Source organism: Anopheles coluzzii, chromosome 2 (assembly GCF_943734685.1).
Source record: "Anopheles coluzzii chromosome 2, AcolN3, whole genome shotgun sequence".
NCBI lineage: Eukaryota > Metazoa > Arthropoda > Insecta > Diptera > Culicidae > Anopheles > Anopheles coluzzii.
The window spans coordinates 111,148,160-111,173,287 of NC_064670.1; the positions used below are offsets into that span (position 1 = coordinate 111,148,160).

Here is a 25,128-nt window from a genome sequence, read left to right on the forward strand (position 1 = left end):
CGGGTTTTGATTTTGTATATCCTCGTTCGTTTTGTTTTGACTAACGCCTAAAGGTATGCAATTTGTTCAACATACAATAGCCCTAAAGATATGCAATTTGTTTACCATACCTTCAACTTCGTTAGCCCATGTAAATATCCACCGTAATTGCTCTGAATTAGTGGTGGGAGCTCGGAATCGGACCTACCCGATTCCGAATCCGTGTTCAGAATCAATTCCGGAGCCGATTCCGATGCTGGAATCGATTCCGATTCCGAAGCCGATTCCGGAGTCGATTCCGGAGCCGATTCCGGAGCCGATTCCGGAGCCGATTCCGGAGCCGATTCCGGAGCCGATTCCGGAGCCGATTCCGGAGCCGATTCTGGAGTCGATTCCGGAGCCGATTCCCGAGCCGATTCCGGAGCCGATTCCGGAGCCGATTCTGGAGTCGATTCCGGAGCCGATTCCCGAGCCGATTCCCGTGCCGATTCCGGAGCCGATTCCGGAGCCAATCCCGGAGCCGATTCCGGAGCCAATTCCGAAGAAGATTCTGGAGCCGATTTCGGAGCCGATTCCGGAGCCGATTCCGGAGTTGGCTCCGGAGCCGATTCCGGTGTCGACTCCGGAGCGAAATCAGTCCGGGAATCTCCATGAGAATGGATCTTTTATAAGTAAATTTTAATTTTTGCGGTTATCAATACGTAGTATGATTGGACCCAAACGCCTTTTTTATGGCGATGCCAAAACTGACTCCGTTTGGTAGCCGATTCTAATTTATGAGCCATTTCCGATTCGAGAGCCGACTTCGATTCCGGAGCCGATTCCGGAGTCGATTCTGGAACCGATTCTTATTCCGGAGCCGATTCCGGAGTCGATTCCGGAACCGATTCCTATTCCGGAGCCGATTCCGGAGTCGATTCCGGAAACTGATTCCGGACCTACTATCCGGATTCCGATCGAAACTGCGGAGCTAGCCGGAATCGATTCCGACAAAAACTTCATTTTTCCCATCACTACTCTGAATAAAGAATTAAGAAATTGATAAAATTAATAAGAAAAGTTATTGTAATAACTCGAATTTTATCAATTCGAATTGAACGTTAAAGTTATAACGAAGGCACAAAAGGCAGAAGAATAACGAAACAATGGCTGAAGGTGCTGCCAGCTCAATTACAGTTCAAGATATTCAAATTGCCGACCAGTCTCGTGGTTTAGTCGTCATTTCGTACGGTTAGTTATCTTCCTTACTATAGATAAACCAATACGTCAAAGCTAAAGAACCCCATTATTCGTAAAGTCAGACGTAGTTTTTAGTGCCAAATAACAATTAAATTTATTAATAATTATACTTCTTCTTATACTTCTTTTATTTGGTGTAACGTTACCATTACCACGCAGCTGGATAGTCAAAATCCTTGCTACTAGGGGACGGTGCATTGTAGATTTGAACTCGTGGCGGGCACGTTATTTAATCGTTCGAGTTAACGAGTGTACCACGGGACCGCCCTCTAATAATTATACTTGTACCTTCTTATATTCTTAATATACTTTCTCTGAAATTAATCCTCTTTTCCCACACACACACCAATCTCTTTGTATGAATATCAAGTTTATTTGCGAGTATGAAGTACAACATCGTTGTAAAGTACTGCTGTAATGCTTACAAATCTACTGTTTGCACAAACACAAACATAAAAAAACACGACACAATGCCCTAATTCGGAACCGATCTGCGTCTGCCGCGCGGGCAGAGTAAGCAAGAAACAAAAATCTCCTTCCTACCGCTTAACGAATATCAATATTAATTTCCAATCACAGCAATTTTTCACGTGGTTTCGAATCAGTGGGACCTGTCTTAGGAAAGTGTTGACGTCTTAAAACCGGCATACGGTGTTTCAGTTAGCTTTGCAGTTCGAACCAACGAGCCATTGCCATAAGAATGGTGAATTTTAACTGTTGTTTTTTCCCATTTTCTTTTGTTTCCATACTCAAATTAATCCTGTCTCCGGTCTCACACACCGGTGTCTTCTGTCGCTTGTTAGATTAAGTAGCTAGTAGATTGATAGTTTAGTACATACAATGTGCATGCAAGAGGCTGTTTTTTTGGGGCCATTAAAGCTCCTGCCTAAGGTTTAAAGTGTTTCCTGTAGAATTATGTGGATGCAAATACTATCATAAATCAGTAGTTGTGGGGCTGGTCAGCGGTGAGGCCAAACCGATGCCGCACGTCTTAACGCTAGAGCTAGGCACCTCTCGTCTTCCTGCCCGCGAAACGGTTAAGTATCCGAACCGAAGGTAATACAAAGCACTAGTAGCTCACTAAGTTTAAAAGGGAATAAATGGAATAAGTTTGCGAAATTGTGTGCACGATCGAACGCTTCCTAGCGCCGCGCAATGTTTCGTCGGAACTTTTGGTACAGCAGCTCCATCGTGCGGAACTCGGGCTCGTAAATGTCGGGCAGCTCCTGGTCGAGCGCATGACAGTACACCATCGTGACGGTTCGCGTGCCGTACAGCTTCTGCTCAAAGTCCATCAGCTGCTTCACGAACGACACGTTCGGGCGGATTTGGGGCCGCTTGTCCTTGATGTGGTTGTACGCGTCCTTCAGGCTCATGCGATGATACTTCATCAGGTAAGCCAGACAGAGCGAGGCCGATCGACTGATTCCGGCGACACAATGCACCAGCACCACTCCACCAGCTTTGGACTCCTGTAACGAATCGGACAGGCAAACGGTTAGTGTGAAACGCTCAAGAAATGGCCGCTAAAGCGTTTCTGCTTACCTCTTCGATCATGTCCGCTACCTCGTGGAAGTAGCGCTCCAGGTTCGCTTCACGGTTGTCCTTCACGGGAATTCTTAGATAGCGTGTGTCTTCCGCCGGAAGCGGTGTGTCGGTCAGCTCTGTAACGGTGGTAGCGTTGATCACGAAGGTTACGCCGAGCTGCTGCATCATGGCCACCGAAGCGGCACTACCGCCGCAGAGGTACAGGTTCTTAAGCAGCTTGGAGATGCCACTGATTGGCGAAAAACTGTAATCAAATTAAACAAAAAAAAAGATTACAATTATGTGTAAAAAGAAAAGACATACATTTTAGAAGAAAAAAAATCAAATAATTTTTCTTGTTTTGCTAAACTAAAAACAAAAATAACAACACAAATTGTTTGTTTTTAGTTGTATTATCAAATACTTGTATTTTCAAATATAGAATAAAAATAACTACAATTTGGTCATCTGTGTGAACTAAATAAAATAATCAAAATTAATCATTTAAAAATTCAAACCCAACCATATTTGCACCATCAAGCCTAAATGTATGCAATCCGCTTATCTTTGACAAAGCGCAACAGTACAGCGGCACGTGTTTTACTTGTCAGATTGTGTACAGCGGTACGAACGAGATGATGACACTGTTTCAATTTGTGTACAGAATTGGGCATTTTGTTTTGTTATTTTGATAGTTTAAGCTATAAAATATTTAGCATGTGGTTTAAATTATGCAAAACACAAAAAAACGCTACATATTATTGTAAGGGAAGTGAACTTCCAATTTTTCATTCAATTATAAAGAAAATTGTTCTCAGCAAAGGTCAAACCGCCCTATAGGCATATTTGCAACCTTCCATTCTTTGGCACTATTCCGCAAAACAGTTCGAAAAACAAAGCAATTAAATCACACATTAACCTCACGCGACCCAAATACTGCCACCCACTTGCCCCGATACAGTCATCCCCATCCTTGACCAGCATCAACCAGCCGCTAGGGTTTCCATGCCAACGCTACTACCAAATGCAAACGATCAACAAAGCGATCGTTCCTGCACAGCCAAAGCGAAGAAGAAGGAGCGCTCTTAGATCCTCGCACACTCCATGAATTCACTCCGATCCATAAAGACGTGCCCCAATGCGCCCACCATCCCGGCGTTGTTTACTCATCGTTTATGGCACGAAAATAAATCACATCTGCGTGAAAATGCCACACCTCCTGCTTTTCCGCCCGCGCTTTTTCCACCAAAAAGGTGCAGAGAGAAAGAGGTAAAACGGGGATATGGGAAGAGACTGAAGTAGAATGGAATTTTTAGGTCGATGAGTAACAAACCGACCGTTCGAAAACCTGCTACACCTTCGCCTGTGGATGGGGTTGGCTTACGTTTGCATACGTATGGTCGTCACAAGGTTGCCATTTGTACGTCCCTTTGCACGCGTCCACTTCCTAGGGACGATCGTCAAACGGGGGTGCCAACTGGTACTTGGTGTGGTGGTCGTTTCAACATTCCGAAATGCCAAAAGTGAAGCGTGACACGACAGCGCACGCGAACACTCTCAAATCAGGCCGAGAGAGCGATAGCGTGTGTTTTTTACGGGCAGAAGGAGAGCAGCTTGTGCTGAAAAATCGCCTCACATGACTCGAACTGACGAACTGGCCTGGAAAAAGGCAAACAACGCAACGGCTTGAACACTTGATGCTGCTGAAAAGTTGAAAAATGAATCCTTTTTTCCCCCACGAATGCGCCGCCTAGGCGTTGCGCAGCAGTCACTCCCCGTGCCGTAATGGCTTGGTAAGTCAATTTCTCACCTTCAACTACACTACTTCGCAGCCAAAAACCGAAAACGCGTGGAACGCTGCCAACTGCAATATTGTAGGTGTGTGTGTGTGTGTGTATGAGTCAAGTAGGAGCTGTAATGCACTCTGTTTAGCCGCCCCCGAGCGGGCGACAATGCACGTCGCCGTACATATAAGAGGATCGCTTTGTTGTCTCGAACATATGCCGCTGACTCAATCTCAACCTGTCAGCTGCAGCTAGGCCAATTCGTCTCGGCCGGGTGACGGGTGAGCACTTCAGCGGGCCGCGGTACGTTCGGTCGGAACGTGTTTGTTGTTTATCATCCCCGAAAGCCCCGCAACACAAGATTCACATTGGCCGAAGGGTTAAGGTAAGGTGACATTTTGCGCCGCGTTAACCACCGGCTGCGCGTCGTAACGATCAAAAGCAGCCTTTTTGCGATGTTCGCTAGTCTTATTTGATACTTCAAACGGCCAACTGGTGGGCACGATTTATGATGCCCATCGCAATGAATAGGAGCAGTGCCAAAATGTCTTTTAAAAATTGACAGGACATGAGGTAATTAGCGTCCTTATTGACACTGGCGAAGTAATGCGCATGATAAATATTGCGCCGCACGGAACACTCGGCCCTCTGTGATTTATGTCTTGAGCCTCTACGCTACCAAACCTTTTATAGATCTTGTAGTTGTTCTCAAACAATGATCCACTAAAAGTCTTTCTGTGTTCGTTTAATTGATCATTTTGTAGATCCACATTCATTCTAGCAAAGTGTCTATCTAATATGATTAACGCCTAACTCAATACTGTTCATTCTTCAGAAAACTGTTATGAGCTAGTCATTTAACTAAACTCCTTCTTACCTCGCTGAAATTTCACATTAGTTTTTGTTTTTTGTTTTGTTTTAAATCTGACTCTCTGTACTTTCATTTGTTCACAATGTTAGCAGATGTTGAACCCATGTACGCCATTGTTTTCCTTTCAGACGCAAGGCTTCAGATTGGCTGGTTTTTATGGTTTCACGAGCTTTTTCCTGCGGTTAAAACCTACTGGAATCATAATCTTTTGAGTTTCTTTACATTTTTTATCTGGTTTAGACAATTCTAGAAGATTTTAGGATACATTTTCAGGCTTTTCATTGATAACCATTAAAAAGGTATTTTAATTTTTTTGTGACTATTGGCAAAACTCAGACAAAAGATTATGTATTGTTTCTGTTAGAATTAAGTTGTCTCTATCACTCACTAGACTGAAAACAGATAAGAAAACCGAATGATTGGAATTTAGCATTCTTTTAAGGTTTTTTGGGAATTTTACATACAGGAATGTATGCTTTTAGCGTGTAAGTTAAAGAAAGACAGTACAATCCATCATCCATGAGTTATTCCAATAATAATACTATATCTAAACCAAATTCCTAGTTTAAACCATCTTTATTGCCTTTTTTTAGTTCAACTGATCACGGCTTTCCTACAATTATTAAGCTTCAAACAAAACATTCATGCTACTTTACACTTGAAATGTCCATTGTCGTACTTTTTGCCCTTTGAAACCTTTCTAGAAACATCTACCGGAAGTCAACCTGCGTGACCTACCCGCCCGAGCAAAAATACACAAAATCCCACACGTGTGCCGTCCATCGGAATCTCTGTACGATCGCCCTTTCAAACGGCACGAGCCAAATCGCTTTTTGTTTTAACATTCCTACCTTCACGCTCTACCGTTCTCACTAAGCCACTCTCTATTTCTCCCTCTCTCTCTCTCTCTCTCTCTCTCTCTCTCTCTCACGCTCTAACTAGTTCATAAATTCCACCATTACATATATTCGACACCACACGAGTAAAATCGCTACTGCTGCCCTGTTTCCTATCGGTCTAGCAAACAGTCCTCAAAATGCCTTTCCGTATACTTGCCCCACGGTACAGGCGTCTCAGTGGAGTGGGTTTATTTTTACCCAGCGCGTTCCGCGACAATTTGACTTTTACCTTGAATTTGCTCGGGCAGGATGGCAGGACGGTGGTGCAACGATACCAATTCCAATCGACAGATGCGCCCATACCAAGGTACGAGCACGGGAGACGGGGGGAGATGAGTGAAAAAGCTTCCCATACCCAACCGCGTAACACTCTACTTGGAATGTGGCTTTAGAGGTTAGCGTGGTTTTGTGCAACTCGATTCTCTTCTGCCCGTTCGCTGCTTTCCCGTTTCGGTTTCGGCCGATCATTTCACCGTATCTTTTTCCTTGTTTTCCTTTTTACACATCTGTAGGTTGGTTTCTAGCTCTAAGCGACTCTTTGGTTGCTTTTGGGCAGCTCTCATTTGCTGCTTGCTTATTCTTCGAGACACTTTCCGCAGCACCGTTACATGACTGTCAAGATCAGCCGGTACGCTTGTGATGAGACGAACAGACAGCCCCAAGACAATATTCAAAACGAACCAGGAACAACCAACAGACCGTGCATTACTCAACGCGGCTCATTTTGGCGCCACCCCGGCACGACCTGTCACTTGCGCCCCCGGGGGTGACACATCGTTTATGATTTAAATCCATCCCATCGCCCAGGCGGCCGTGAAGGTCAAGAATTTTGTTTCGATCCCGTCCGCCATGCGTTCGTTGACCGTCACGACGAAATCGGCCTATGTGTTTGAAGGATGTTTGACCGTTCTTTTCTCTCACTGCCTTGCACACACACACACACCCCCATCACACACGCAATTTACATGTCATGCGCAATGCGGGTGACACATCGAGACAAGATTTCATCACCTTTCTCTTCCTACATTCCTTGTTCCTTGTACGTTAAATTTCTTCCAATTTCTTCACCCCTATAATCAATTCACCATACTTACGTTCGCATTGGACGATGCAGCGTAGTACCGGCCAGGACTTCGGGCGGATTTTCATTGCGCTCCAGCAGGGCCTGAATTTGATTGCCCGCTTTGCCATCCTCCATCACCTTGGTAACGCCGTCGGCGGCCGGCACCGGAGGCTGACAGCCGCTAACCAGCTCCGCGTGATTCACACTGTTTATGTTTATCTCCTTCATATTGCGCGAATTCAATGAAAAAACTTGTTCCTTTTCGGTGGAATTTGATCACTTTACAATGTTTTTGTTTTTGCGTTCACTCGCGTTTAATGGTACGTAGTTAAATAGCTCTTCACGGTTGGCAGAGCGGAAACGCTACGGGAAATCGTTGCGCACTGCTATCACGACACGAAATCAGCAATTAATCGTTTGTTAAACCTTCCCACCGGTTTATCTCACAGACACATAGAGCGTGGCACTTAGTATGCGAATGGTATGCAGGGAGGAAAAGCAGCTTCTACTACGTTCTACTACTTTCAGCAGCTCTCGATTGCTTTGTGTACGACTGGGTTCGAGGGTGGAAATACACTAAACGCGCCTGAATGCCGCAGTGAGTCGTCGTCTCTGATTACCATAAGCAAAACCTATTCGGATGGCTGATGGGTTGAGGTGGCGAAGGTAGTAGTAGTAGCAGCGGAAAATTCCTCGCGAGAGTGAAACAACGCAAAACTAGCTGCTAGCTACACGAGCGAGACAGGGGAGAAGAGAGCACGAGAGAGCACGAGTTTCATAAAATAGTATACGAACGCTCTCATGTTCTTTCCGCTCTCCGTTTGTGGATGGTGTTGCGATCCTTGTTGCACGCCCAGTTTGTTGTCAGTGATGAGTGGAATGTGGGAGACGGGAAACATCATTTTTCATCATCTCCTGCTGTTTATTCTCACACGTCCGTGCTCTCTAAGCGCGGGTACACCGTGGAGCATGTGAAGGTATTTCACCTGAGAAAGAATTTAAATTATTTACATTTATGTTAAACGTTTGATGTTTGATGGAAAGGACAAAGCAAAACTCAACAAACATGGGAAATTGTTTTAATCTATTTAAATAACAACACGTTTTGCTGATCAACCCACCATAAGCCAGAAACCATTGCTATGAACTTCCTTTTTTGGAGCTGCAAATAAACGCTTTTTAATTGCCTGTTTTGCGTTCTGTTTCTTTAATTAACAAACGATAAAAATCCACATTCTTCAACGCACATCTTCCCACACATCCCAAGCGGCCCTTTAACCGCCCATTTCAAACGCACACGTCGCCATGTCGCTATCGCTCTCTCTCTCTCTTCTTTGCTAACTTAAGAGACAACACGGTGAAAACCACGTCTCTTACTCTCGCTATCTCTCTCTCTCTCTTCACTCAAATCGTCGCTGGTATGCGGGAAAACTGTGTACGATGGTACACTATTTTTAAACGCCGGCGCGCGCAAAAGGACGCGCTGGTGAGTGGGACAGGGGAAAGGGGAAGGCGGTACACAGCCACAGACGATCACTTTGTGGCGTCCCTCAACGATGGGAGCACCGAACGCCAACACGGTTAAGACATCAATATGATCGATCGCTGGTATGGAAAGGGGTAGAGGGCGGGGGGGAGGAAAGGGAGGGATTGTGGAATGCAATGAAAGGTGGGGATCTAGCACGCAAAAGCGTGAGTGAATCTCGAATCAAACTGCAAGAATGTTTTTTTTTTTATTATACCCGAACGGTGGGATGGATGCGTTCGCACCCCGAAAACCAGAAGGTGTCAGAAATTGAGGTTAAAAATGCAACAGTGTGCAATACTGGCTGGCGAACTGTTGCAGCTGTGTGTGTGTGCGTGAGTGGGCTGTGCAAATTCCTTTTCATCGAAGATTCGGCGTGTTTAGCCCCCCTTCATGTGTGCGTGTAAGGTTGATTGAGTGGTCAATGAAGGTAGAGGGGCGATGGGTTTTAAGGACCACATTCTTGCCCGATTGAGCACGATCCATCATCACCCACCGTGTATGAGTGTGTATGTAAGTTCATAATTTCTTTGGAATTCTTTGGGCTGTTTTTTACGCGTTTCAATGTTATGAATATGTCTAGAATCGTTTTCTTTCCTACAAGGTTAATGGACTTCAGAGCGTAATAAAATTTAACGTTTATATTAACCATAATATCGCCAAAGAAGATCAAAAGCTTCTTGACCGGATCGTAATTTTATGGAATGTTTTTCAAAAATTCTCTTAAGTAATAATCATTTTATACTTAGCCTGAACATTCAGTTTCTTATATTAAGCTTATCCTATATATATATATATATATATATATATATATATATATATATATATATATATATATATATATATATATATATATATATATATATATATATATATATATACATACATATATGACCAAGTCTTATGATTATTGTAATCTTATGTGTAATTCATGTCTGTGTTGAGCTTCTGAAACCCTGCGAGCATTGCAATGCGCTACACAATATTTTCAAATATCCTTTGAATTTTCCTTGAATTAGGCACGTTTTAAGTGCTATAAAAGCCATATACACTACTGCTACGACTAAGTTCGATGACCTTAATATTTTTGATTATAAGAGCATCTTCCATAATCACATCAAATAACGGATCCTTTCCTTCCAAATTCCATTAAAGAGGGCCTTCACGATTCTAGTTAGGTTTTTGACAGTTGGAGGCTGAAATCATGTAAACACTCCATACAAAACCACACAAAAAACTTGCCTGCAATGTTCAGTCTAGATTATTCTAGCCTCAAAGCTAGAATTAGATTCGAGTACCTGCTCGAAAACACGGTGTTGTTTACATTTATCCCAAGGTGCATTAGAGATATCAGTTGATGGAATCTAGAATCAAAGTGTATGTAGTCCAGGTGGTCTCATAGCATGTTTAAAAAAAAACAAATTTGAATATCACTTTTTAACAGAATGGGTGAAAACTTTTGTTCAAACAAGCTTTCTGGAGGCTTGACGAATACCCAAAACACTCTTAAAATCTTCATTCAGAAGCAGAAGCGATAAAAATCAGCCTTCTAAATTCATACACCTTGGGATAAGCCCACCTGTGTATTATACTCACTTAGATAGCTGCTCGAAAACTGCTATACAATGCAAACAGCTGACAGGCTGAAATTTCAGCCTACGAACTTCAAACGGAAAGGGCCCCAAAGTTAGTGTATAAAAGTCAAACTAAGATCTCCCTTTTAGGATTATAAAAATATGCCCCTCCCTAAAGATCACACCAAACCGATTCTCAAACAGTTTGCAAACATTTCCAATTCCACCCTCTCTCAGTACCACACGCAAGTAATCAAATAAACAAACCGTTTAGTACCGTGGACGGTTATATATTTACTCCACTACATCGGTACGTTCGGCATCCTACGCTGACCACCGAACGCAGCAGCATATTAAAAACAAACAAAAAAAAAAGTACGCAACTGCACACATTCCACGCTGGCAGTTAATTTGTTTTTTCACTTTCTCACCCATGGGCTGCACTTTCGAAACGCAGCAGCACGATGAAAATGAGTTATGGCAAACGCGCTGCGAGGAATGGAAAACGCAGCTATAAAGCGCTATAGAAAATGCATTAACGTTCGCACAAGCGACACAGCATTGTGGATCGTTTGTGATGTGGTTTTTTTTTCTGTTTTTGCTATTCCTCTCTTCAGAAACAAAAGCGAAATTGCAGCTTGCTACCACTCTGTTTTCGCCCTCCGAGACAACTTTATTTGTTTACTTACAGGTTTGTGATTAAATTTACAACATTTTTATACGATCCCGCGATGGTGAAATACTATCAGTGTCAAAGGAAAGCAACAAAAAAAGCACATTTTCAGATTCACAGAAACACTTCGATGCGAAATTGTTTTGAGATCAGCAATCAAGAGCCGCTTGAGGTGCAAACAAATGTATTGCACTTTTGCCAGACGATGAAGCATAAAATGTGGATGTGGAATGCAAGCGGACGCATCTTTGCGTTTGGTTTATTTTATTCCCTCCCTTCAATGTGGGAGGTTGTTGATGCAAAAGTGCTGTTTTTCAGTTCAAACCTTTCTTCTTTTATGTCTTGCACGCCCCCCCAAAATACGATATCAACAATCGTGCCGAGTCAATGAACGGATGAGTTTGTTTGCCATCTGCATCGCAGGCAGCTTGGTGTGCGTTGTTGTTTTCGCCTTTTTCTCTGCCCAAAAAAAAAGTGTAAAATGAATGGTGTTCTGTTTTGTCTGTTTTCCAATTCTTGTTTGCATGGTGTATCGTTGAAACCTATATTCACAATAAAAAACAACACATTGTTAATGGTGTTTACCTCATGGAAGGATCGTTCGAGGGGCCAAACAACAAACCGATTGTCGCCGTCGCTAAACACAATTCTAGGAACCGGCGTTTCTTCCACTTAATCGCACCAATAGTACACCGATTTTATTGCGTCAATTTGGCCCACTGCGAAACTCTCCCCACTCGCTCCCATCCCAACATACCGGTCGATCGAGGTGGATTTGTTTGTGTGGGACAACACGCAACCCCTTTCTGTACCGAGCGTCATCAACCATCGCGGTACGATTTATTCATTAACCTTGATCTAACCAGATCGGAAGAGTTTGTGATGCGGTTTTAGCGCCTATTTTCTACACACTTTATATGCGCACACCAACCCGTTCCCGTTCCTCTGTCCTCCTTCTCCCCGTGAAATATTTTGTTTGTTTTAAAAAAAGATTGTCTAACCGGCCGCCACCCCCACGGAAAGTGACATCCGTGGTACGAAAATAAAATGCCCTCCCCGCTCTATGGCTGGCGGGTTGTGAGTGTTTGGGGGTAGTTTCAATCTTTTTTCCTGTGTCGCTTTCCTCTCCCTTTTACGCTTCCTCACACGGAATGGACTAGAATAAACATTTCCCACTGGCGGCTACCGCTTTCAGGTGGCCCCACACAGTCCCAATGAGACACACCATCCTCCACACAAAGGCGAAGAGCGTTGGTGAAGAGGAGGTGAAGCAGTTGGTACTGCAAATAAGGGTAGTTAGCAGATTTAAATAATACCTTGCTATATTTAGTGTCCTGTCACAAATGAATGGTTGCTTACCGGTTTACATAATCGAACCTCGAACTCGTAAAACGTGTAAGAAAAAAACAGACACAACCTGGGAGAGTTGAGACGTGAAATTTCACACCCTGATAGATTTGCGACTTCAAATGGGGTATAAAAAAAACTGGGCAATGGTTTTGCTTTCGCGTCCTGATTGACGGTTGAGTGCTTAAATCTTTCAAAACCCTCCCGCCATCGGAACGGACTGGCGCGTACGCTCGTACGACTTGTCAGGCAACAGACGCTGATTTAGGCCTGATTGGGGGGGGAGGGGGGGGAATGGGTTGGCTTAAGATCACACAACAACGCCCGATAACGATCGTGAGCCCGAAGCGTGTCTTGAACTCTGACATCACACTGACATTCGTCTGGCTGTGATCGCGCCGCTTGTGGCACGCTTACAGCAGATGATCGGTGCACCTACACCAATCTACTCAAACAGCTGTTCCTTAGGGTTGCTACCAAGCAAGGAACCCTTTTCAGTGCAACTGTAACTTTTTTTAAATGCAACTGTAACTTGCTACATGCTACAACCGACCCTTTCTGCCATCTGTAGACGTATTCCCCGCGAGGCATCATAAACTTTAGGGTAGCAAAAATATTTTGACTTTATCTCCCCTGTGGCATTCATAACACTGCCTACGCACCCTCTTACCTTTCCTAGGCCTTTCCTCGGTTCCCTCCCGGCCTCTATCGTTCGGTCAGCTTCCCAACCCATAAGTTAGAACAGGTTCCCTGTTTTCCCGACTCCCTCGCTGGATGGAATTTTAATGTGAAGAAATGCGCGCGACGATCAAAATAGCTCGCCGAACAGATTGTAGACGCAACAGCAGCAGCAGCAGCAGCAGCAGCAGCCGCCGCAGCAACAACGCTCCTTCGCCCGGGCTCGCTTCGGACCGTTTGACCGTTACGTACCGTTTGCGGTGTGCATACCGTAGATACGCAGTTGGAAAACAAATGAGGAAATCTTTCTTACCAAACTCATCTCGCCGTCGCCGCCACCGACTTATGAAATGCAAACGCCTCCCGCATGCTGTATGCCGTCGGCTTGGTGCGCCTCATGCACGTTGTTGGGGAGAATAAAATATCACCTTGCGAAAACGCTTAGACCGATTCACCTTTTTGAAAATATTTTTATTAATCCCCTCGGATGGTTTCTCTTGCCCCTTTGGTTGTCCTCGGTCGCGAGTGGATGGTTCAGGAAGAGGCGTCGTTTGTTTTTGAACACTACACTTCATGCGTTTAGCTTGTAGACAGTTCAGCTTAATCGCTTAGTGTGTACATCAATAAACACAAACTATGAAAATAAATGGGAATCAAATTTAAATCCTGTAATATTTTTTTCCTGAGCCTCAAAAGTTGTGCTAATGTCTTTTTGGATTTGTAAAACTTTACTAACTAGTGTAGAATGAATTATTGATTTTTTTCTGGAATAAAAATCGATACTTTAATGTCTTCTTTTATTTACTTATACCTATTGTAGTAACGTCCTGCGTAGACATGCCGGCCTATTCAGGGTTTTCAGATTTATTCACCACGCAACAGTCAGTCCTTACTACGAGGGCACGGTCCATTTGAGAATTGAACCCATGACGGGCTTGTTAAGTAGTGCAAATTACCAACTGTACTATAGAAATGCCTTATTGTTAATGAAAATGCATTATAGAGCTAAAATTTCGGCAAAGTTTTGTAAAAATAGATGTAATAATAAATTAAATATATAGTAAAAAAATAATAAATAGCAAAAATAGTTTAATTTATTATTTTGTTCTTTACCAAAGCTTTTACTACAGAATATATAAATGTGATCACAAAGTCTTTTCATGTAACAAATATATTATTATTAACAAAGAAAATGCACGCAATATTTCCCTAGTAAACTACGCCGCTTGCTGCAAATCGTTGCTGCGTTTCGATGGAGCAGCCTGGCCCCTCGTAAACTTGATGCGGAATGTGCCCCACAACCATGTGCACACATGTGTGCGGATGCTTGCCTGTCTGCTCCAAAACGATGCTATAAAAAATCGTCCACTTCAATTCGTTTCAACACCCCCCCCCCACCCTCCTTCCCACAGCCCTTTTTGCTGTGAATGTGTGTGAATCACTGGGCGTCTCCATGGGTTCGGCTCAAATTTTTATGAATGAACAAACCCGAAACCCAATAAAACACTCGCTTTCGACAGGCTTGCTGACGGATGTGCTGATATGCATAAAGTTTTATACGTCTTTTCATTCCCACACAGCGAAATATTTGCGCCATAAATACATAGTTTTCCTACCAAATTCGAACCCCACTCATATCTCATCCACTTTGCCAACCGCTTCATAAGTTGGTGCGGTGCGGGGTTTGTTCCACTCAGCAACATCAGCAAAGCTGTCAACGATTCGCTAACTCCCGCAATAACCAACAAAAAAAACCTCGCTTCACCATTACAGACCCATAAATTAGAAACGGGAGCCATGCACACCACATGTGTGTGTGTGTGTGTGTGTGTGTGGTTATTAGTTTTGTTTACATCACGGCTAACCCTCGGCAGGCCAAAGCACTTTCGCTGCTTTCGGGCAGGGTGGCGCTAGCACGGTTATAAATTACTGTCTCCACCGGTTCAGGAATGTGCTTCCACCCACCGTGAGATGGGATTGTTTACGCGTGGTGGATACTCCAGCACACGAATGTGTCAGGAAGGACTAAACCAAACGGAGAGAGGATACCAGGGACACCTTTTTCTCCTTCAACCTGTTGCTACCGAACGTGCGAACAAGCGTGGCAACAAACTCACCGGCACCAGCCTTGGCAAACCTTCGCATTGTGAGTGTCAATTAATCTAGATGAAATGGAAGACGAATGGTGTTTTTCATGGCGACCAAGTTTGATGGCCTGCCCGCGTTTCGTATTTGTTTTTTGGGGGTGTTTTCTTACCCAGATTCTGGCATCCCGGCTTTGGAGGGGGAGGTGGGTGAAAGTTGGAAAGTCGGAAAAGAGAAGAAGGAGATGGATCTGTTTATGAGACCGCATTCTTGAGCGCTCATGTCATGGGTGTTGATGTCGTGCAATATTAAACCGGTTTTGAAATTAGTCACATTATCTCGTGAAGAGTTTTGAAACATATGCAAATAAACTAAATTAAATTGATAATCGTTTTTAAGTTGATAAAAATTATTTGAAATTACCGATCTTCACAGCAACATAAAGTCAAACCTTGACCATGAACAGGTTGTTCACCGTTAAAATGAATGTAATAAAATTAAATCCTCCATTTAAGCGAATAATTTATCTTCCACACCATCCATCCCCAGGCACATCACTGGCCTTGTACAGTTGCATTCCAATTGGTAGCACTGTTCACCGAATTAAATGCTCATAAATTGCGTTCTACCACGAGCACTCAAAGAAGGAAGCCGGTTACACGCTTTTACGCACTTTCATTCATCCTTGACATCGTTCTCGTGGCGAAAGCAAAGCCCCATACCCCCCATACTCACTCACGCTTTCTCCGCTATGTTGGGTGAATGTTTGTCTCGAGTCAGTGCTGTTTTCGTGGTTCACCCTTTGAGTTTTTATTTTATTTTTTATTTTCAACCACTTCTTGTTTGTGTGTCGCCACAGATTAGAGGCGCAATAATTTGCGCCCGCGGAACCACCAAAGCGTGAACCAACAAATTTCCGCTGAAAAACACTAATCGGGTGGTAAGAATGTTTGTTTGTTGTACCGATGACTTCCGTCTCGGTTGTGATGTGTGTGGTGGCGCGATAGGCAAATTATGCTTTCACTTCGCTTACTGCTCTATTTATGACTTCTTGTGTCTTCTTTTTTTGTATCAATTTAGCTCTCGTATATGTGCGGCTTTTGTTATTTTTTCCCTCTATTCTAAAGCCATGTGTGAAAACATTACACATCCTGCCGGCATACCATTGAAAGACATGCTCTAGAAAGACCAAAACTCCTTCGCAGCATGTGTTTCCTATGGATGATATATTAGGAACGCTACCGATTGTTCTATTCTTGGCTCATAACGCAAGTAACTCATTCAAGCGCTTCAAGCGTCCCACGGTGTAAGTACCCCTCCCCCCCCCCCCCCTTCCGGCACGTTACCATCAACCAAAACCCACAGCCGACGAACGGTGTCGAACCAAACAAAGATCATTTTGTGCAAAAAAGAAACAATGCGCACGCCTCCAACGCTACCGCTTGTGCCAACCATTCGCGTATGAGTCAGCTAAACGCGCACACACACACACACATACACACACCCCGCACGGTTGATCAAATGAAACTGACCAATCTCAGTAGCAGCACACCCACACCGACAAGCACCGAACGTCCGGTCCATTTTGCCACATAAGCGCGTTTGCTTCTGCCTCTCGCGAAAAAAACTCAAATGCGAACCAGATGTGTTTGTTTCGATGATCGTTCGGACGTCTCGATCGCTCTGTCGTCATCGGTTTTGCACAGCAGGGGAGGTATGGGACGTATGGGTGTGCGGGATGGATCGGTTTGTTTACCACGTTGCGTCTTCATCGCAATGGAATGGGATGGTAAACAACAATCGAACTACAACGGTCACCGTTGCGCGTTTTGATTCCCGGGCCCCCTCGGTCGGTGTGGGACGCCGATGATGTTTGCTTCATGTTTCACGGTGTGTTGCGTAATAAATATGAAGTTTTGTAGTTTATTTGGAGCCTTTCGTCATTGCGAAGAATGTGGGGGGACAGCAAAACACAATAAAGATCAAACTTTGATGGTAAACATGAACTTTGCAATGTGATGCATAATATGATGGTTTGGTTTATTTGCGGACGTGTGTGATACTAGTTTGATTTATGAATGACTATTCTTCGGTATTATTTGTTAAGGCAATCTCGTGGTACAGTGGTCAACTTGTACGACTTAAAAACAAGCCCGCCATGGGTTCAAGCCCCAAATGAACCGCGCCACCATACGTAGAACTGAGTATCCTGCTATGGGGGGAAATCAATTAGTCACTGAAAGCCAAGCCCACAAGTAATACAGGCAGGCTTTGGCCCAAAACGGGTTTTGAAGCGAAAGAAAGAAAGAAAAGATGATTTATTTAATTAAATAAAAAAAAAGATTTATATTTAGCGGGACCGAAGGACATTTCTTGGAGTTCTGAAGTACACTAATTTCATCGATACATTGGTGAAGCCCAACAACAACATGACTAAATCAAGCATCAGGATCAATAAGGCATTATTATTAATTATTAGCAAAGATTTTATTTTACAATGGGATGCAAATTTTGCCAAAAAGTATGAAATATGTAGTGCCAGTTTACACAAGGAAGGCAAAAATTACTTAAAAATGGGGCATGCATTGAACGATCACAAATCAAAGCTATAACTATCATATAATCTAAAAGTCATAAAACAAACATAATAAATCAATAATGGCTAAATCTCCAATGACCTAACATAAAATGCTTGTAGGGTATATATTTTAAATTTATTGTTTTGTTGAATTTAATTTTTACATCGTAGCCAATTAAATTGAACAACGATAAATAATGCTGTCTGAATACATTTTTAAAACTCTCTGTATCCAAATTATTTCGTTTCATACATACTATGCATAGAATACAGGAAACTCTGGTAAAAAGAGATTCAAAATTTTAAATTTCAAACTCTTACAACAAAAAATCATCACAGGTAGCGATCAATCACAGGTAGCGAAAGAACTAATTACTGATAACGAAAAAACACATATTTTAAACTTTTAGATTTTTTCATTATTTGTGTACTATCTCTTACGATTCATTTTTTTTCTTAAAGAAAAACATAATTTGTAGTCATATAACATATAATCGTTTTCAATATGATATGACGATCCCTGCTTAAAAATAAACTTTTATTGCATGCAAGCAATACTGCATACAACAATTTGCTCGCAATATTGCAGACAAGCTTCTCCACAAGTTTCTCAGCATGCACGTAAAATACCAAAAATCGATGTATCTGGTGTTGGTTCTTATTATAAACAATTTATTATACTTTATTGAAATACATCATAAAACACAGGTAAGCTTTGCTCGGCAAACGTGCTTCGTTATCGATCTGCACCATCCTAGACACATACACTTAAGCCCATTTGCAACGCCCTTCCCAAACAGTGGAGTTTCCAGCCAGATACCGGCCGCATTTGAGTACATCTATTACATCCTAATATGGTTCATCTTGGCTCCCGATTTGCAAACAGCTCCCAGCTTCTTCCTCCCTCCTCTCCTACATCTCATCCTCCATGCTCACTTTGTTCGTGTACGCCAGGCTTTCAATCGCTTTCGGTTGCTGCTTTTCCTGCTCCCGCCGTTCCTGCGCCTCAATCGACCACGGTTGCAGCTCACCCGAAACACCGAACCAGTAGATAACGCACCCAACCAGATAGATGCCGGCAGCGATGTAGAATACCGTCTTCCACTCCTCGTCGCTCTTGTTCGACGTAATGTAGCCGGTGATGATGGGACTCACGATACCGGGGATCGTTGCAAACGTGTTCGAGATGCCCATCAGTACGCCCGCACTCTTCGGGGACAGATCGAGATGGTTCACCGCAAATCCGGACCACGCAAATGCACCCAACCCAACGGCAATGGTAATGCAGGTGATCGTTGGCCCCGGCTCGAGGATGAACGCACCCACGATCATGAACACCGTTTGGGCTAGGAAGGCGCCACAGTTGAAGTAGCGACGGACTTGCGTAGTGGTGAGGTAGCCCTTCACCTGACACCAATCGGCAAGGTAACCGGACACGAACAGGAGGATGCCCATCACCAGATACGGTACGGCCGAGACGAAGCCCGTCTTCTCCAGCTCAAAGTGCATGGCATCTGGAATATATAGAATAAGAGTTCTTAATCCATCGCAAATCCTAGTCGATAACACTGGATTCCTACCTTTCAAAAACGTTGGCAGCTGGGTGAGCAGCGTGTAAAAGCCCCAGTTCTCCGAGAAGTGCGACACAACCAATGCCCATACGGCCACCGACGTCAGGATGCCCTTCCACGGATGCTTGATCTTCTGTTGTTCGCCCTCGGTACGTCCCAGCGACTCCAGTATGAACTCCTTCTCCCGCTGGCTGATCCACTTGTCCACCTCGGGCGATGTCTTGACGAAGAACATCCATGCCACGAACCAGATGCATCCAATCACACCAAACACGTAGAACACACTCTCCCAGCCCCAGGCGTTTGCGAGAATTCCGCTCATCGGCATCGCTACGACCGTGCCCGCGTAGTTGCCGGCGAACGCAATCGACGCCATACGGGACCGTTCGGTCGGTGGAGCCCACCGTGACCACACGGCATGAATGCACGGGAAGGTCACACCCTCAAAGATGCCTTCCACAATGCGCACCGCCAGCAGGACGGCCACTCCCGCCTTGGCGGCCAGCGGTGTCAACAGCGTCAGGACGGCAGTCGTACCAATGCCAACTCCAAACACCTGTCGTAGAAAAATGTTCACCGCAATCAGTATAATGTTTTTAATTAGTTTCGTGCTGTCCACACAAAAACAAACTTCTTGAGACGCTTGCGCCATATAAAAAATACTTACATAATTGCCCCCGAATCGGTTCGAGATGAAGCCACCCAGGAAGGGCGTCAGGATGTAGCCGTAAAAGAACGAACTCAACACGTAACCTTGCAGACTCGAGCTCCAATCAAAGTATTGCTCCTGCAATTGCAAAACGGGGACTGAAGGTTAGATAAAAGGGACAACCACGCACGTTGTTTGTCCTTTGCCTCGTGCACGCCGTAGGACGACGAGACGAGACCATGCGCGCAATCATTACGGCAAAGGACGATAAAGAAAAGTTTCTCCTCCAGCTTGGTTTCGTCGGGATGATGCTTACGTATCCGACGGTGCCGTTTTCGTAGTGTACGGTCCGGTTCTCCGTCATCGCAACGATGGCTACGCTCAGGTTGACCCGCAGCGAGTAGACGTTGAAGAAGCCCAGGAACGCCATAAACACCACAATGTAGCGCCGTCGCTTCCAAAACATCCACAACGGAGCGTCGATGCCATCGCTGTGGTAGAGTAAAGTAAAGCAATAAAAAGCAAATGATGATCGGTGGGTACGGGATGGTCGGAGTGTTTTAGGATTGACGGGTTGATGAATAACCATCTTCAGCTAGGAATTCCGGACTGAGTAAAAATAGAAGTGCACCAATGGATGAACTTCACACTCATAAATCTCAATGCAAGTGAGCATCGTTTGCGGTGGTGAGTCAAGTTTGTTTTGCGGATTTGCTTTAAGAGGATACATTTGAAATCATTTGAGCGTACAGATAGAGATGTAATGGTTTTTATGCCGGTTATCTCGAATTTAAATGAAACATTTCAATGAATATCTGTATAACACACATCTGTATAAGTACACAAGAAGAATAAACTTAAGTTTAAGTTTTCCAAAAACAAGATAAAACTTTATATCTACAAGAAAATTTAATTATCTTCTTTTTTAATTATATTCCTTTTTTATATTTTGTTAACAGCGTTACATTATCAAAAGTTTAAAACCATGGCATTCAATGGAAATTCAATGGAATTTACTACCTGCAAACTGACAAACCGGTCATTTCAGTTTGCTAAACACATCTTAAGAATACAAATTGTGCATCGAATTTTGTTTTATTATTCAACCCCATTCTTTGCTAGCCGAGCCATTCCTCCTGTTGCTCCGTGAAACTGCTCCATGGCGTGCATAAAATGCAAACTTCTCTCCAAATGGCAGCCCGGTGTAGTTGCGATCTATTTGCAACTCATTACCCAGCATGAAGGTGCACTTATCGTGCAACTGAAGCGAAAGCAAATGTCCCCCACGACCCTACCCTCTCCATCCTCATACGGCTGCCTCACCATCAGGAGGCCCTGGCACATGTCACATTGACAACCCACATTGATTGAGATGACGCAGAATGGAATTTTGAAAAAAATAATCTGAAAAGTATTATCAACAAATCAAATGCGAGCGATGCGGGAGGGAGTACTTGGAGGAAAACATTTGATAAAAGGTTTCCTACTACACTTGTACATAAGCTTATCGGGACAGATACCACGCGCCAGGTAGTAATCTCGGGTAAGCCTTTACACACTGCCTATCGCTTATAATGGAGTGAAATTTTCATTGCCAATTCAAGTGAAACTGCTGCTCATAATTTATAAAGTTGATTGGTTTGTTGACAAGCTTTAAGCTGTTTAAATGTATCAATCCCCGCGCTATCTCGTTTCGATGGAGAGGGGCGCATGTTATCGCTGGAACGGAAGTAACATTGAATTATGATAAGCTATTTATATGATAGAAGGGTCTACCAGTTATAGCATATTATCTAGGAAATAATTACATTATAAGTAATCTCATTTTTGTATTTGATTGATAATTTTAGATAATTTTGATATTAAGCACATAAAGCTCATTTGAAAAAAAGTACTTATTAATGCACACAAAACTAAATAAAACTGATTCCTGTTGTTAATTTATTTGAATAAATTCACAATCGACTGAGATTCATCCAGCGATTCCGTGGGAGCATTGAACAACGCAACCATTGTTCAAATCATAAGATAACATCGCTCCATCTACATCTACATCAACCGAAACATCTCAATGTAGCAAATGTTTAACTACCCAAAATCACTTCCCACTTAGCGACCCAATCACCCAGCTACCTCCCATACCAACCGTACACAAATTAATTGACAAACACACAAACAGATGCCCGCGAAAGCGCAAACACCCACCAACATTAGCTAACTCAATCAGCAGCAATTTTCTTCCAGGCACGTTTTCCTTCCTCTTCGTGCCTCACACCACCCTGCAAGAGTGCTCTCCCACCTTGCCTTTTTATCGTTACGCTTGCATTCAAAAGCCCTTTAATTCCCAGCAACCCAGCAACGACAGCGCGTTTTTATTGCGTCGGCCTTCAAACCATCTCACCGCGGGACGATGCAACGCACGGCGGTTGCTATGGTTGCGACAGCGCGCGGCTGCTTGCGATGACCCTGTGCATCTTCACCTCCACGCAACGAGGTAATCCTCTTCAAAGCTTGAACTTGACCCACTGAAAACATGACGCGTGGCCCGTAGCAGCGCAGCGATCAGGCAGGGCAACAAAACGATCAATTGGGATTGATGAGGGAATAGAATGAAATCGAAAGTGGTTCCCCTTCTAACGGTATCCGTTCACGTATGTGTGTAGGATGTGGGAGGGGCAAGCAGAAACCGAACGACCTTAGGCAAAATCTCCCAGTCCACATGGAATGGCGGAAGCTGGCTAGCTGAAAGCGCCAAGCCTTTGCATGCGTTTATCTGGCATTCCAACAGGTTCCTGGCCCGGTTGCGGAGCATTCCTTTCACTTTCAAGTTACCAAGCGACCCGTTAAGCTCTGTAAGCGGAGTACGTTGGAGCTTTATTTCCCTCTAATGGAGGTCTTTGGACACTTTCTTTGGACAATAAAACGAAGGGACATGATGAAGATGGTCTTAAAACGTGCGGATTGGACTTACTCGACTTTACTGTCTGGCTTTGTCTCCATGATGTCCTTAAGATTGTCACCAGAGGGAACGTCTATTGTCACCTCAGGATTGCCGTCTGCTAAGTAATTTATGCTTTCCGCACCACTCGGACACTGGTAACAGCAATCGTTGGGATCTTCTGCTTCAATGAGTTTAATCACAAGCGAAAATACTTTTACAGCTTACTACACTAACACACTAATTCCATCCAGCTGTGGCCGCTCGGGACACGACCCCAACTGTTCACCTCCGGGTACGGACTGGTAACCATGCACACATGCACACACAAACCCGGTCCGGGACACGGTCCAGTTTCTTCGCGAACGAAACAATCACAAACAACGAACCAACACAAAAAATGGGGGTACAAACACACGAACCAACACGTCAATGCAGAACTGGTTTACCCCACCTCCAATGTGTGTGTGAGTGTTTTGCGAAAGTTGGATTAAGCACACCCTGCCCCACACGAGGTGCTGTCCGGTCACTGGGCTCCCCGATCGGGTTGGTTTGGCAGTCCGGTACGTTCGAGCACGTCTGAGAATAACGCACCCGTTCCAGTTGACCACGTCCCAGCAACTGACGGCGATGGAACCGCACACCGAGCGATTGAGCCGCGAGGCCTCGCGCACTATATCGGACGGTTCGGCCCCGGTTCGGTACGCGCTGTGCGCCGTGTTTCGCATCGGTGAATTGTAGGTGTCATTATCATCAAATTGAAGCGCCCACTCCCAGCCCATCTCCCCCAGCTACTTCAGAACAACTGCTTCGGTTGTGCTTTTGCGGGAGCAGTTTTGCCATACGTTTGCCTGCCGTTCCCTCCTCTCGAAACCGAACGCGGTTCGGCTTATCGTGTTTCATCAGTTGCTCTCTTGAGATTGCTCCTGCTTCTCCCTGCTTCTTCGCACAGTATGTTCATGGGACGACAGTCGTAAATGGAGATATCTTCGTCGCAATAGGATCGTTGGATAGGACCTTCTTCTCTTCATAGGCCGACGACGACGGGCGATGAAGATTACAGCCGTATCACACACGCTCATAATTCGCATACTTCCCAATCTTCCCCCGTGTGTGTGTGACTGTGCACACAACTAATGTCCGGCACTGTAAGATACGACCAAGAGCCATGGGAGTACCCGATTATTGACGAGACGCAACGAGTAGCGTTCAAAATTAATACCTCACGCCCCATGGCAAACACATCTCGGTTACTATTAGCAACCGTGGTATGCGGAGCCACCTTTTTGAGCCAGTTTCATTTCCACACGAGCAACTCCGAGCCACAGAACTCACACAAAAAACAGTGAGAGCAGTGTTTACACAGATTCCAAGCCGTCTGGCTGCGTTTCCAAAATTGGTTCCATTGGTTGTCTAATTTTGTTTGAAGGTGAACATAATGGACACGATGATGAAGGCTGGCAATCGGTAACGATCTTTGCGGCAGATCGCGCAACGTGTTATCGCGTTTGACACTCATTGACTGTGTTCGTCCCACGATTTGCTTCATGAATGTAATTTAGGAGGTGAGAAAGGCAGTTTGTTGAGCAAATTGCAATGCGAAAAGTCATACGGTGCATTTTATATTACTCACAACCCACAATGCGATGACCTCTAAGCGATATCATTACGGATGAGGTACGTAAAAGATCACATTCCACATTTTGTTTACACTGCGGACAACAGTGATGGACAAAAAAAATCGAGCTACAGTTATCCCTTGCCGTCTACCAACAGCAACAGCTTATATCACGCCACACTGGTTCGGGGAGGGGGCTGTAAACGTCTAAGCACATGGCGCAGCACCACCGGCAGACATTTATCTTTACGATTCCCCATTGTTATTGCCCATCATCATCCTCATCAGCCGGTCGCCGGAATTGACAACCGTTTGTGGTAATAATTTCTTTGTTTTTGTTTTGATAAGCCGCTATAAGGTAAGCGTATGCGTATGCGTAGCAACTTGGGGCCAGTGAGCTGTGGGAGGCATTTAAACTCAACCCGTGATGTCTTGCGCAGATACTGCTATCTGGTCGTGTTTGGGGGAGTGTACTCGGTGGTCCTTACGACTGGAGAGCTTTTGCTATTCAAATAATGGATGAGCAGATG

The 25,128-nt window shown here is 44.2% G+C and overlaps 2 protein-coding genes across 2 annotated transcripts; both read right to left on the reverse strand.

Moving 5' to 3' along the window:
- Nucleotides 1-1,567: 1,567 nt before the first annotated feature.
- Nucleotides 1,568-7,996, reverse strand: LOC120951326 (dual specificity protein phosphatase 18). The gene is made up of 3 exons (XM_040369984.2): nt 7,394-7,996; nt 2,764-3,010; nt 1,568-2,690 (listed from the first exon to the last, which is right to left on the reverse strand). Exons 1-3 carry the CDS (start codon nt 7,588-7,590, stop codon nt 2,361-2,363), a joined length of 774 nt encoding a protein of 257 aa, XP_040225918.2. The 5' UTR covers nt 7,591-7,996; the 3' UTR covers nt 1,568-2,360.
- A 10,470-nt stretch (nt 7,997-18,466) lies between these two features.
- On the reverse strand, nt 18,467-23,645 carry LOC120949176 (sialin). Its single transcript, XM_040366260.2, has 5 exons — nt 23,014-23,645; nt 20,359-20,533; nt 20,061-20,180; nt 19,403-19,949; nt 18,467-19,336 (listed from the first exon to the last, which is right to left on the reverse strand). Exons 1-5 carry the CDS (start codon nt 23,040-23,042, stop codon nt 18,735-18,737), a joined length of 1,473 nt encoding a protein of 490 aa, XP_040222194.1. The 5' UTR covers nt 23,043-23,645; the 3' UTR covers nt 18,467-18,734.
- Between the last annotated feature and the right edge of the window lie 1,483 nt (nt 23,646-25,128).